Raw genomic sequence first — 13,986 nt, forward strand, 5'->3', positions numbered from 1 at the left:
TAAGAAATAGTTGGCCATCTAATCCTTTGAACTTGTTTTGCCATTCATTCGGTCCATTTTCCTTCAACATAGGAGACCGTTTAGCTGCCTTAGTGTCTGTTGGCTCAAATTTCCCTACTAATTTTTTTCCCCCCTGTAATCTTTATTCCCCACATTCCATCAATTCCTTCCCTCCCACTTGCCTACACATTAAGAGTAATTTAAATGGCCAATTAACTTATCAAGTTGCATGTCTTTGAAATGTGGGTGGAAACTCGCACAGTCACAGGGAGAATGTGCAAACTCCACATAAAAAGCAATGGATGTCGTGATTGAAGCTGGCTGTGAGGCAGCCATTGTACTACCTGGTCTTGTATCTCAGTACCATTTTCCAGCACTATTTTCATATCTCTTGATTTTCTGAATGTCCAGAAATCTATCAATCTGTTTTGAATGAATGCTGACTGAACCTTCACAGTTCTCCAGGTAGGGAATTCCCAAGGTTCAGTATACCCTAAGTGAAGAAATGTTGTTTCTTCTCAGTTCTGATTGGCCTGGCTCTTATTCCGCAACGTTGCCTTCTGATCCAAGACTCCTCAGCTAGAAGAACCATCTGTCTGTCAAGCCTTCTAAGAACTTTGTTTTGATAAGACCTCCTTTCTCCTTGTAAGCTCTGGAGAATACGGTCAAAAATCTCTTCTCTTCTGCAAACCTGCTTTCCCAGTAACCAGTCTGGTGAATGTTTGCTCACACCCTTTATCGTAAGCGCATGTTCGTTGGTAAGGAGACCACAATATTGCAGGTACAGACTCGGCAAAGCCCTATACGATTGCATTAAGACTCCCTTACTCCTGCATTCATGTCCTTGTGATGAGGGCTAATGTACCATTTCCCCTGGTATTTGCTTCTAGCACTCGCATGTTGACCTTCAACAACTTTTGTACAAGCACGAGGTCAGTTTGAACACCAGCTCTACCAATCTCTCACTATTTAACAAATACTCTGCCTTTCTGTATGTGTGCTGAAGTGGTTAGCCTCACATTTTTGATATTATATTCCATCTGCCATATTCTTGCCACTCACTCTGCTTGTTACATCTTGAAGCCTCTTTGCACTTTCTGATGTACTTGCATTCCCACATAGGCTAATATTGTTAGCAAACTTGGAAATGTCATTTAGTTCCCTCAGCCGTATTGTTGATATAGATTGAGAAGGTGGGACCCAAGCATCGATCTCTGCAGTATCCCGTGAGTTGAAACCTGTTAACCTGAGATTGATCTGTTTATTTCTACATTTAACTTTGTCTGATCACCAATTCTCAATCCACGTTGGTGTATTAATCCCAATTCCATGTGCTCTGACATTAACCTCTTGTGTGGTACTTTATCGCGTGCCTTCCAAAAATTCAGATAAACAGCATTCACTGATTCCCTTTACCTATATGTGGTCACATCCTCAAAGAATTCCAGTAGATTAATCAAGAATAATTTTCCTTAAATTCACATTTGTCTTCTCAATCCTGTTCTTTGTGTTTTATTATTACCTCCTTTATAGATTCCATCATTTTCACTACCATTGATGTTTGGTTAATGGGTCAGTGGTTCCTCCTTTCTTAAACATTTGCCACTCCCAATCCACAGGAGCAGTTCTAGAATCTATACAATCTTGGGAAATAACAATCTTTAAATATACCTCTTTCAAAGCTCTGGGATGCAAATCTGAGTTCCTGGGATTTATCGTCTTCATCAACTTCTCTTGTCTTTTTTTTGACTTGTACTGGCTTCCCTCAGTCCTCATTCTTACTAGACCCCTGATCCTTCAGGTTTTGTTTTCTGACTAAAGACACAAAATATTTTTAATTCCCCAACTATTTCCTTATTCCTTATTATAAATTCCCTTGTCCTGCTTGTAAGGGGCCCATGCTTGCCATTGCTAGTCTTCATTAAAAAGTAATTTAACATTGCCAGTTTTGTATTTTTTAATAAGTGCATCTTGGTGTTCTTCCATGTAAAATTGGCAACATGCCTTTGGAGGTTATGAAGTCCTGCGGGAGAAGGTTTTTCTTCCATGTAGCCACCCCACACAAGTAGAAAGTCTGTTCTGAAATTGAGAATTTTCTTAGGGTTCGAGCAGTGACAGTGAAATAAGTATGAAAACACTTTTTTTAATCATTGATTTTATAGGTCAGTATGTAACCCTATGTTTTGTCTTTAGAGGAACATTTCAAGCTGCTTCACTGGGGGGTTAGCAAACAGAATTTGATGTTGAGCTGTGTAGGATTATATGAAGGTGGACAACCAAAGTTTTGGTTAAGAGGCAAGGACCATCTTGAGAGGTCAAAATGAGGTCTAGACATATGAACCTTGTTGATTTGGACATGGATGCCTGTAGTGAAGGGATTTATAAAATTGGAGGTGCTCAAGACTAAAATTGTAGGACGATAACAGCTTGGGCAGTGGTTTGGCTGGGAGAGGTGATGTGTGGACAGGTGAGACTGAAAGGAGATTTGAAAAGTAAGGACAAAAATTTTAGAGTTGCTCTTTTCGTGATTGAAGAGAATTTCAAGAATAATGAAAGCAGTTTTTCAATGTTTACTTCTTGGTCCTTTGTGTTTAAAAATTGGGGCTGAGGTATTCTGATGTAATGAGCGGCTGGCCCATGTTTTAGTATAGGTTGCATTCACTATATCTTTTGTGTGTGACAGTTTTACAGGTGTTTTCTTTTTGCTCACTATTCATGCAAATTCACCAGTATGTCTGCAACACTGGGATATGTTTTGCAAATAGTAAAGAGCTCTGTTATATTCTGTCCATAAATAGAACAAACAAAATAGAACAAAGGTGATGATTACCTTGAGTAATGCACCCTTATGTACTGGCAAAGCAACAACATTTGTCAGTGTGGCACAGGGGAGCCTTGGTAAGATGGGGAATCAAGGGGGAAATATTCCACTACCTCACAAAAAGTAAGGTTGTGGTTGCTGGAGGTCTGCAGCGATATCCTGGAGACAACGTGGCTGGAGAATATTTGCCACACCTGACAAATGACATTGGTCTATGAGATAGTTGTATGCAGTACTTAGTGTCTGATTAATGAAGTAAACAATAAAAGTGTGACTTGGGCAATAATCTTAATGACCAGTGCTGTGCTCAAGGCTACCTGTCTCACCTAATTACAGAAGCTAGGATCAAGTATGCAAAACCATAAATTCGGGTTTCTTAGTCTTCTGCAATGTTGACACAGCAACCACCAGGCATTGGAACTCGGTAAATTATCACACTTAATAGCTGTGTAACTTTCACAAGACCAGGGGAGGACCTGTGTGTAGAATTTGTAAGCATCAGCAAAACGCATGTAGAAAATGATTCTTTTCAAAGACATCTGACTACATTGATACCTGTGAGTCACTCATTTCTGCAGTTCAAGACACCATGAAATCTGGTGAAGAACATGCATGTTCTGTCCTCCTCACAGTTCATTATGCCTCCAAGTTTTGTAAAGTACAGATTTGGAAATTGTCCTGTGTACCCAAGTCCATGCATTTATTAAGCAAATGATGAAATGTAATTTTAATATTTCCTTGTGAAAACAGAATTATCTAACAGAACTTTTCTTTTTAAGTTCCTTTGAAACCTTCTGAAACCCTGTTTGAACTTGGATTTGAGAAAATGGGAAAGAAACAGAATAAGGAGCAAGTTCCTCCGATATCAACTGAGCAACCACAGCAGAAACCAGCCTCTGGGGGAAAGGTGATCAAGAAATCCTGTGGTGATAGTGGACCGAAGCACAAGATATTTCCTTCTTTGGAGGCTGCCATTAAAGCTGTACGTGCTCAAGAAATATTTGTTTTTCTATATTTTTCTTTATTATTCTGCTTTTCAGTATAATGAGTTGGTGTTCCTTTTAAACTGGTTTTGGTAAGAACTGTATTGAAACTTAGCATTGTAAAACTATTTTCAGTTATTAAAATTATTCCTTATTTAATTTTATTGAATTCAGCTTCTGTGAAATAGAATAGAAATGAACCTTTGCACTCCAAAACACAGTTGATGTGATCACTACTGAGTACCTGCCTTAAGGATGAAATGTGGCTGTCTGCTAACCTTGGGATTCTCTTTTTGCAACAATATGCTGTGCTGTTAAGGGGACCATGTGGGAACAGAAGTAACCTTTGGCCTTTCAGGCTTGTTCTGTCTTGTTTAGATTTGCAGCTGATCATGGTTTAAACTGCATGTTTCTTTGCCTTGTATCTCTTTGCACCTTCTAGTTGATTAAAAATCACAAGATTTAAAATTAACTATTAACCTGGAATTGATTGCCGTTTGCACAAGAGTTCCAGACTTGTATCAGTGTTTGCATGCTGACCATGCTTTCTGAACCTAGACTCCCAGCTAGTGGAAATTCTGGACATAAGTAACTCATTTCCTACTGATGTCATTAAAGGCAATCAAGTTGCTTCTTAACATTCTAAATTCCAGGGATTTATATACAAATGTCAGCAATAAATTAACCTTTGAATTGCTTTCTACACCTAGCCATGACATGTTAATTGTTATACATGAAGCCCCTAAATCTATAAATTCCCTGCAGCCTACAGATTTTCAGAATTTGCAAAGTGCTATGTTCTATCCTTTCCATTCTGGGTGGATGACTTTTATTTGCCAACTTCAAAAGCCATTTACTTAATCTATTTTTTATTACATGTTATTTCCATCTACAGCCTTGCAATGTTGCCTAACTTTTTCATTGGAGGTCACAAATTAAATTTTTCAATCTCATCACCAAAGTTATGGTCTGATGTTGCAATCTGGCAAAATGAAACAATGATTTCAATTATTGTTTGAAATTAAGGAGAGCTCTGTCACTGAAGTGGTGAAGTAGAATTGACTGCTTGCTTATTTGTTCAAGGCTGGCATTATTGTCTGTCCCTAGTTACTTCTGAACTGAATGGCTTGTAAAGTCAGCTTGAGACACATGAAGGCCAGACTGGGTAATGACGGTAGATTTCCTTCCCGAGAGGACATTCTTGAATCACATGGCTTTTTACCGCAGTGTCTTAGTTTCAGGTGCTACCTTTCTCAATTCTGAATTGTATTCTAAATTTAAATTCTCCAGTAGAAGTCAAACTTGTGAATGCACACCAGAAGGCATTCACAACTTATTTTTTCAGATCAGTAGTTCGGTGACCTTTACCATCATCCTACCATTTGAAAGGCTAAACTAAATTCTGCTGAAACATCCATTTCCCATCCCATATCACCTCTTGGCAGAAAAACCCACAAAATTATGCACTGTTTCCAAGTTGCAAAATTGAAGTTGTTGAGGGTCTAAGTCACTGTTGTTTTCTCTGCAGCTTGATTTGAAGGAACTTCAGGAGCAAATGGACAAAAGCCAGGACTTGTTTCCTGGGAACCCATCTGTTTGGGTGAAGGATTTGGCTGGTTACTTGAATTATAAACTGCAGGCACCGGAATCTGACCCCACCCTCAGTCAGTATTCTTACGGTCAGTTGGACTCTTATTTATTAATTATGTATTGGTGTGCATATGTATCAATATGTATTTAGTATTTCCAGTTAGCTTGTCAATTAGCATTGATTTACAGATGTGCTGTGGATTCTGGTGTGTCTAGCATGTGCAACAAAAAGATCTTTGCTCTTTTTCAAAGTCGAGTTTGTGATATGCGCAAGTGCATGTGACAATGAAAAACTTGCAGCAGCATCACAGGCACATAACATCAGATACACAACATCACAAGAAAAACATAATTTATACACAATTTTCACAAGAAAGAATACAATTAAAACCAAAGTCCATCATAGTGCCAAGTGATCATATTGTTGCGATACTGAGGTAGTGATTAAGGTTGTGCAGGTTGTTTCAAGAACCAAATGCTGAAAGGGAAGTAGCTGTTCTTGAATCTGGTGGTGTGGGACTTCAGGCTTTTGTACCTCCTGCCTGATGGTAGCTGTGACAAGGTGGCATAGCCTGGATGGTGGGGATCTTTGTTAGATGTTGCCTTCTTGAGGCAGTGCCTCCTGTTGATGGTGGGGAAGAATATGCCCATGATGTATTGGGCTGAGTCCACTACTCTGCAGCTTGTTCTGTTCCTGTGTGTTCGAATTGTCGTACCAGACCATGCTACAACCAGTCAGGATACTTTCAACAGTATATCTGTAGAAGTTTGTTAATGTTTGACGTGCTGAACCTCCTTGCCTGAGAAAGTAAAGATGTTAGTGTGCCTTCCTTGTAATTGCATTTATGTGCTGGGCCCAGGACAGGTCACCTGATATGTTAATGCCCAGAATTTTAAAGCTGCTGAATCTCTCCACAAATGCAGACTTGTGCATGTTTGCCCTCCTTCCCCTTCCTGGTCAACAATCAGCTCTTCAGTTTTACTGACGTTGACTGAGAGGTTGTTGCTGTGGCACCACTCAACCAGCTGTCCTGTCTCGCTCCTTTATGCTGATTTACCCCTGATTTATGCAAGTATATGCTCTTGTCACTGTCTCTGCTTATATGGTTAAACAGGACTGTGAAAGTACCACTCTTTCTTTTAGGCGCTGGTTTAAATTTTGACTAGTTTGAACTTCTGATTAGGCATTATGATTGTTGTAGTTTTTGAAGTCTGTGCTTTTAGTCCTAGATTCCTAATATCTCACCTTATCTAGCAATTGTTGGAAGAAGGGGGAGGTAAATGATTTCCTTAAAATGAGCAATTGTAATTTTGTTCTCCATATTGGTAATGCTATTAACCTGGGCAGTATCTAGTTCATTACTGACATCAATTCATTTTTCTTGGCACAGTTCTAATGCTCCATTGTAAACATTAGACCTTGTTTAAAAGGTGTTGGTACATTGGTGGTGGTTCAGTTCGATGGATACTGTAAGTTGTCATTTTGCTTTTGCTCCTGTGGCTGTCCTTTGTATGCAAGTCTGACAATGGTGGCAGGCCCCTTAACCTGCACATTATAATTGACAAAATTCAATAGCCTCACTTTGAGTCAGAATTTACAGTCAGTGATCAAGTAGCAGCTGTCACTAGTCCCAGAAATGGTTCTCAGACCAGGAAATGCCTATCTATGTGGCCCAAATTTCCCTTTATTGACATCTAATAGTCAGATGTCAGTTCAAAACAAAATCGGGCATCCAGCAGCTGTGGTCTTGCTTGAACAGCTATTCACATTGCAACACATCAACAGCAGAACTTTCAATTATCTTATGCAGCTCCTAGAGTGTTAAATAATGGTGGGATTGTAGTGACTCACCGTCCGAGCAAGCGAACCTGCTCGGCGGTCGGGTCGCGTGTCGTCGGAGCGGCGAGGCCCAAGATGGCGCTGGGCCTTCGTCTTCCCCGAGCGACGGGGAGAACCCGCACGTGGGAAAAATTTGATGACGTAGCGCATACGTTGTTTCTGTTTTTGGTGGGTGGGAACCGTTCCTCTTAAAAGACCCATGCAAGGCAGGAAAATAAATCAGTTTTGTTCTGCAGCTCATCGACTAGTGTCTTACTTACTCATCACGGTAGCAGCCGCTACATTGGGGACCCCGACGGTCCAAACAGATTTTGGACCCACACAATGGACGACAACGCAGCAGCCAATGCAGTGGCACTCAAGCTGCCCACCTTTTGGACACTTCGGCCCCGCATCTGGTTTGACCAGGCCAAAGCACAATTCCAACTTCAGCAGATCACCTCCGACTCCACGTGGTCAGCTCCCGGGACCAGGAGACAGCTGCCCAGGTCAGAGACTTCATCCAGTCTCCTCTGGAGGAAGACAAGTACCCGGCCTTTAAAGACCACCTTATTCGGACAGTCGGCCTCTCCCATCGTGAGTGCGCCACCCGCCTGCTTCGTCTCGACGGCCTGGGGGACAGATCCCCATCAGCCCTGATGAACGAGATGCTGGCCTTGACTGAGGGGGACAAGCCCTGCCTGATGTTCGAACAGGCCTTCCTTGAACAACTACCCGACGACATTCACCTGCTGTTGGCTGATGCCGATTTCAGCAACCCACATGAGGTATCCGCCCAGGCAGATGTCCTGTGGAAGGCCAGACGCGAGAGTGGGTCGGCCAAGTCGTCAGACCGCGGGCCCAACGCCTACCTAAACCAGTCCCAGCAACCGAGCGACCACACCCTAGAAACACAGACGACGACACTGGCGACCAGCTGTGTTCCTACCATCAGAGGTGGGGCACGGAGGCCCGTCGATGCCACCCACCCTGCAAGTTTCAGGGAAACGCCAGGGCCAGCTACCGCTGATAGCTACGGCAGCTGGCCACCAACACAGCCTCCTATTCATTTGGGACAAGCAGTCTGGGTGTCATTTCCTCATCGATACCGGAGCAGAGGTCAGTGTTTTGCCCCCGATCGGCTGCAACACTTGTAGCAGGCAACAGGGTCCCGCACTCAAAAGCCATAAACGGCACAATGATATGAACTTTTGGTACCCATACAGTTCAATTACAATTCGGCGACAGCCGTTTTACCTGGAACTTTACCCTTGCCGCCGTCACCCAGCCACTCCTGGGAGCTGGTTTTCCTTCGGGCCCACAGCCTGTTAGTTGACCTGCGAGGGAAGCGGCCAGTGCACTCCAGAACTGGGAGAAGCCAGCCTACCAGCCCTGCACCTGGACTCTGTTTCCCTGTCTGGCAACGAGTTCACTAAGCTCCTAGCCAAGTTCCCATCGGTTTTGGCACCTCAGTTTACAAATTTGATGCCCAAACATGGGGTGCGGCATCACATCATTACCGTAGGGCCACCCCTTCATGCCTGAGCACGATGACTACCTCCAGACAAGCTCCACCTGGCAAAGAAAGTTCTGCCCCATGGAGGAACTGGGGATCGTTTGCACGTCAGACAGCCCCTGGGCCTCCCCCCTGTACATGGTCCCCAAAGCCACCAGTGGGCGGAGGCCCTGCGGCGACTACCGCAGGCTGAATGACGCCACCACCCTGGACCGCTACCCCATCCTTCACATTCAGGACTTCGTGGCGAACATACACAGAGCCCACATCTTCTCCAAGGTGGACCTCGTCCGGGGATACCACCAATTCCCAGTCCACCCTGACGACGTCCCCGAAGCTGCGCTCATCACTCCATTTGGCCTCTTCGAATTCCTTCGAATGCCGTTCGGCCTTGAGAACGCCGCGCAGACCTTCCAGCGGCTGATGGACGCAGTAGGCCGCGACCTGGACTTGGTGTTCATTTATTTAGGTGACATACTAATTGACAGCCGTGACTGCCAGGAACACCTTTCCCACCTCTGCTGACCGTACTCCCGTCTCTTTGATTTCGGCCTCACTATCAACCCGGCCAGGTGTGAATTCGGACTCAACTCTATCAATTTCCTTGGCCACAGAATCACCAGCAAAGGAACGACACCCCTACCCGCCAAGGTAGACGCTATCTGCCATTTTGCCCATCCCAACACGGTCAAAGGCCTGCAAGAATTCCTGGGGATGGTCAACTTTTACCATTGGTTCATCCCTGCAGTAGCCCGTATCATGCGCCCTTTGTTCTCACTGATGTCTGGCAAGGGCAAGGACATCACCTGGAACGACGAGGCCGTGGCTACCTTTGTTAAGGCCAAGGACGCCCTGGCAGACGCTGCGATGCTGGTACACTCTAGGACAGACGTCCCAACCGCCCTCATGGTGGACGCATCCAACACTGCGGTCGGAACAACTAATCGAAGGCTGTTGGCAACCCTTGGTGTTTTTCAGCAGGCACCTTAGACCACCTGAACTGAAGTACAGTGCTTTTGATCGGGAACTTCTAGTACTGTACCTGGCGGTCTGGCATTTCCGGTACTTTTTAGAAGGCAGGCCTTTCACCACTTAAGCCTTTGTCTTTCGCCTTCTCCAAGGTCTCTGATCCCTGGTCAGCTTGTCAGCAGTGACATTTGTCCTACATTTCTGAATTCACAACGGATATCCAACATGTCTCTGGAAAGGACAATGTCGTTGCTGACGCACTTTCCAGACCGACTATCCACAGCCTGTCCCTGGGTGTAGACTACGCGGCCCTGGCTGACGCACAGCAAGCCGACGACGAGCTGCCTAGCTACAGAACCGCAGTCTCGGGCCTGCAGCTCCAAGATTTTAGTCGGTCCAGGTCACCAGACCCTCCTTTGCGACGTCGCAACAGGTCAGCCCTGCCCTATAGTTCCCTGCAGCCTGGCGGAAACGAGTTTTCAACTCGGTACATGGGTTGGTGCACCTGTCCATCAGATCAACTGTCTGACTGGTTGTCAGCAAGTTTGTTTAGCATGGCCTGCATAAACAGGTCAGTGAGTGGGCCAGGACTTGTCTGCGCTGCCAGACATCAAAAATCCAACGAGACACCAAGGTCCCAGCGCAGCAGTTCGAGCCTACCCGTAGAAGGTTCGACCACATCCACGTTGACCTCGTTGGTCCCCTGCCACTTTCGAGAGGAGCCCAGTACCTCCTTACTATCGTGGATCGGTTCACGAGGTGGCCAGAGGTAACCCCTCTATCCGACGTCACAACTGATTCCTGCGCCCGGGTGCTGCTCACAACTTGGATCTCGCGTTTTGGTGTTCCAGCCCACGTCACTTCAGACAGGTGCCCAGTTTACCTCCAGCCTATGGTCTGCATTAGCGAACATGCTAGGGACGCAGCTGCACACCACTGTGGCCTACCACCCTCAATCAAACAGGTTGGTAGAACGTTTCTACCACTATCTGAAATCAGCCCTAATGGCTCGCCTGAAAGGTCCTAACTGGGTTGACGAACTACCTTGGGTTCTGCTTGGCATATGCACTGCCCCCAAGGAAGATCTCCACGCTTTGTCAGCTGAACTCATGTACGGTGTGCCCCGGTCGTCCCAGGGGAGTTCATACCCGCCCTTCGGGGGCAAGAGGAACAACCCGCGGCAGTCCTGGAAAGACTGCGCGAGAGGCTCGGCAGCTTGGTACCGATTCCCACTTCGCGGTATGGTCAAGCGCCATCCTGTGAGCCCAAGGAACTACAAGACTGTAAGTTCGTTTTCATTCGCAGGGGCACACCCCAGGCACTGTTGCAACGACCATATGAGGGGCAGTTCCGGGTCATTAGGAATAATGGGTCCACCTTTATTTTGGACATTGGGGGCAAAGAAGAAGTCTTCACGACGGACCGCCTCAAACTGGCCCATTTAGATCTACAACAACTGGTCGAGGTCCCAACACCACGACGCAGAGGCCGACCTCCTAAGCAATGGCTAGCACAGCCCGCGAACCTTGGGGACCGTATCGCCGGTTCTGTGGTGGCGGGGGGGGGGGGGGGGGGGGGTGGGGGGAAGGGGTTGTATAGTGACTCACCATCCGAGCAAGCGAACTGGCTCAGTGGTCGGGTTGCGCGTTGTCGGAGCGGCAAGGCCCAAGATGGCACTGGGCCTTTGTCTTCCCCGAGCGACGGGGAGAACCTGCACGCGGGAAAAGTTTGACATCGCGCACACGTCATTTCCGTTTTCGGTGGGCAGGAACTGTTCCTCTTAAAAGGCCCACGCAAGGCAGGAAAATAAATCAGTTTTGTTTTGCAACTCATCGACTAGTGGCTTACTTTCTCATCGCGGTAGCAGCCACTACAGGATAATGGACATGGTAAATATGAAGGTTGAAATACTGTTTTAAACCTAAATATTTTGAAATCTTCATCTAAAGAAATGACAGTAAGCAATGTACTTTAGGGCCACAGGTTGCTGAACAGTAAGTATGACCTTGTTCACCATCTTAAAAACTTTCAGATCTCGTATAATGAAGTTTAACATCTTTAAATTTAAAAAAAATTGCATCCATTGAAATGAGTTTCCTTGATTCCAGTGGAGATGGTTAAAAATGGTGTAGCCTATAGAGGTGTGCGGAATTATTGATGGCAGTATTGCAGTTTCTGTGTAATGTTAGCATATCCTTTTAGTTTTGGTGCTTCATGATGTTTGGTCTTGTAGCTGCAAGTGCAACAGTTTTTAATTTGAGCTACCCTTTTGAAAAATACTTTTTAGATTATCCATATTGCCTTGCAAGTAAGGAGCTGAGGAACATTATCAAATCACTCCTGGGGAAAGCATCCGATAGCCTGGAGCACTTTTTTGATCACTGTATATACACAATGTTGCGTGAACAAGATAAGGCTGTGGGTAAGTAACTGCTGAGACCTATTTCAGCAATTTTATGCTTCCTAATAAGTGGCGTCGTCATCGGTCAAACATATAATGGTCCAACCTGGCTATTTTGGAGTTCCGTTCAAATCGATGTTTTATAAAATAGATGTTCCACATAGTGCTTCCTGTTTAAGTCTTTGTGCTAAATTACATTACACACGTTGTAGACTTGGTCATCACACTATCTTCAGTTGAGCTATGTTTTTTAATTATCCTTCATTGTTTTGGTCCTGAAACCCGCAGCATATTAAAATATAAAGCTATTAATTTGTAAACAGCATACAACACTGAGCATGATCACTTCTTTGCTCGTAAAATTGTGCTAATTTTATAATTGTCCAATTCCTTTCATTCACTTCTATACTAAATTGTGATACTTTGCATTTGTTGATTAAAGATTCTACATACTCCAGGAAAATGTTTCTCACTTTTGTCTTTGAATTTTTTTTCATGCTCTATTTGTGGGTGGTGGTGTTATGGTTAGCATTTGACCCTATAGTTGTGATCCTTTGTCCACTGTGATAAGTGTAGTAACATGCATTTGATTCTAATAGCAAGTCTCAATTGTAGCAGAGAAGGAGAAATTTATATGTGCTATTCATGGTGTATGCTTGGGGAAATGTGGCTGGCGGCAGATGTTTAAGCCTGTGCATCTGGGTTTTGATGACCTTGCCAAGAAAGCTTGACAAATGCACATTGTTTCAGTGCATCCTTTAGGCAGCACTGGCCGTAGCCACAGTGTGCTGCTGATGGGGAGACTGGTTTAAGGTTAATGAATGAGAAATCAGTCAAGCAGTTTACAATTTTAAACTTATAATAGAGCTTCATTCAACCAGGAAAATGAAGATTAGACCACCCTGATTTTTGCCCTGAAAAGGTTTGAGTGCCAGGAGGCAAGTTGCTTTGCTATAGGATCCCCAGCCTCTTGCAAGATCTTCTGTCTGCTGTGTCTTTTGTTCAGTCAAGTTTCTGTTAGAGTCATGCAGCACAGAAACAAGCCCTTCGGCCCGACATCCATACTGACCATTTAAGCTAGTGCCATTTGCCTGTGTTTGGCCTATGTCCCTCCAAATCTTTCCTATCCATGAAACTGTCCAAATGTCTTTTCATTGTTATTGTACCTGCCTGAACCACTTCCTCTGGCAGCTTGTTCCATATTTCTACCACTCTGTGTGTGGAAATGGTTCCTATTAAATTTTCCTCCTTGCCATAAGCCAGTGACCTCTAATTTATTTTCCCAGCCCTGGGGAAAAGGACTGCATTCACCCTATCTATGCCCCTCAAGATTTTATACACCACCTATAAGATAACCTCTCAGTCTCCTACACTCCATGGAATAAAGTCTTTAGCCTGCCCAAGCTCTCCCAAAAACCCAGTCCCTCAAGTCCTGGCAACATCCTTGTAAATCTTTTCTGCACACTTTCCAGCTTAATGGCATCTTTCCTATAGCAGGGTGACTAAAACTGAACAGAGTCTCCATGTGGTCTCATCATTGTCTTGTACAACTCCAGTGTGATATCCCAACTTCTATACTAGATGCTCTGACTGAAGGTCAGTGTGCCAAAATCCTTTGCCACCCTGTCTACCTGTAATGCCACTTTCAGGGAACCATGTACTTGCACTCCAAGGTCACTCTGTTTACAATGCTCCCCAGGGTCCTACCATTAATTGTGAAGGTCCTACCCTCTTCAGCAGTGACCTTCTTGAAGTTCATAATTGTCAGAGTTGAATGGATGATGAAGATAATTGCTGAAAACTTGTGTGGTGGAAGTAACTTTTCAGCCCAGCTCTGGATGATGCCCAGGTCTTGTGTAAGAACATGATCTTACCAAGTGCATGTGT

At 44.6% G+C, this 13,986-nt stretch overlaps 1 protein-coding gene across 1 annotated transcript in view; it reads left to right on the forward strand.

The window, feature by feature from the left end:
- The window catches only part of tmem214 (transmembrane protein 214), a 40,889-nt gene that overhangs the window by 2,066 nt on the left and 24,837 nt on the right, over positions 1 to 13,986 (forward strand). Inside the window, exons 2-4 of the mRNA XM_052025234.1 lie at positions 3,601 to 3,803; positions 5,333 to 5,483; positions 11,986 to 12,120. Of these exons, the coding sequence (XP_051881194.1) occupies positions 3,601 to 3,803; positions 5,333 to 5,483; positions 11,986 to 12,120 (489 nt within the window). The remainder of the gene's footprint in view (positions 1 to 3,600; positions 3,804 to 5,332; positions 5,484 to 11,985; positions 12,121 to 13,986) is intronic.

Source organism: Pristis pectinata, chromosome 10, assembly GCF_009764475.1.
Source record: "Pristis pectinata isolate sPriPec2 chromosome 10, sPriPec2.1.pri, whole genome shotgun sequence".
Lineage (NCBI taxonomy): Eukaryota > Metazoa > Chordata > Chondrichthyes > Rhinopristiformes > Pristidae > Pristis > Pristis pectinata.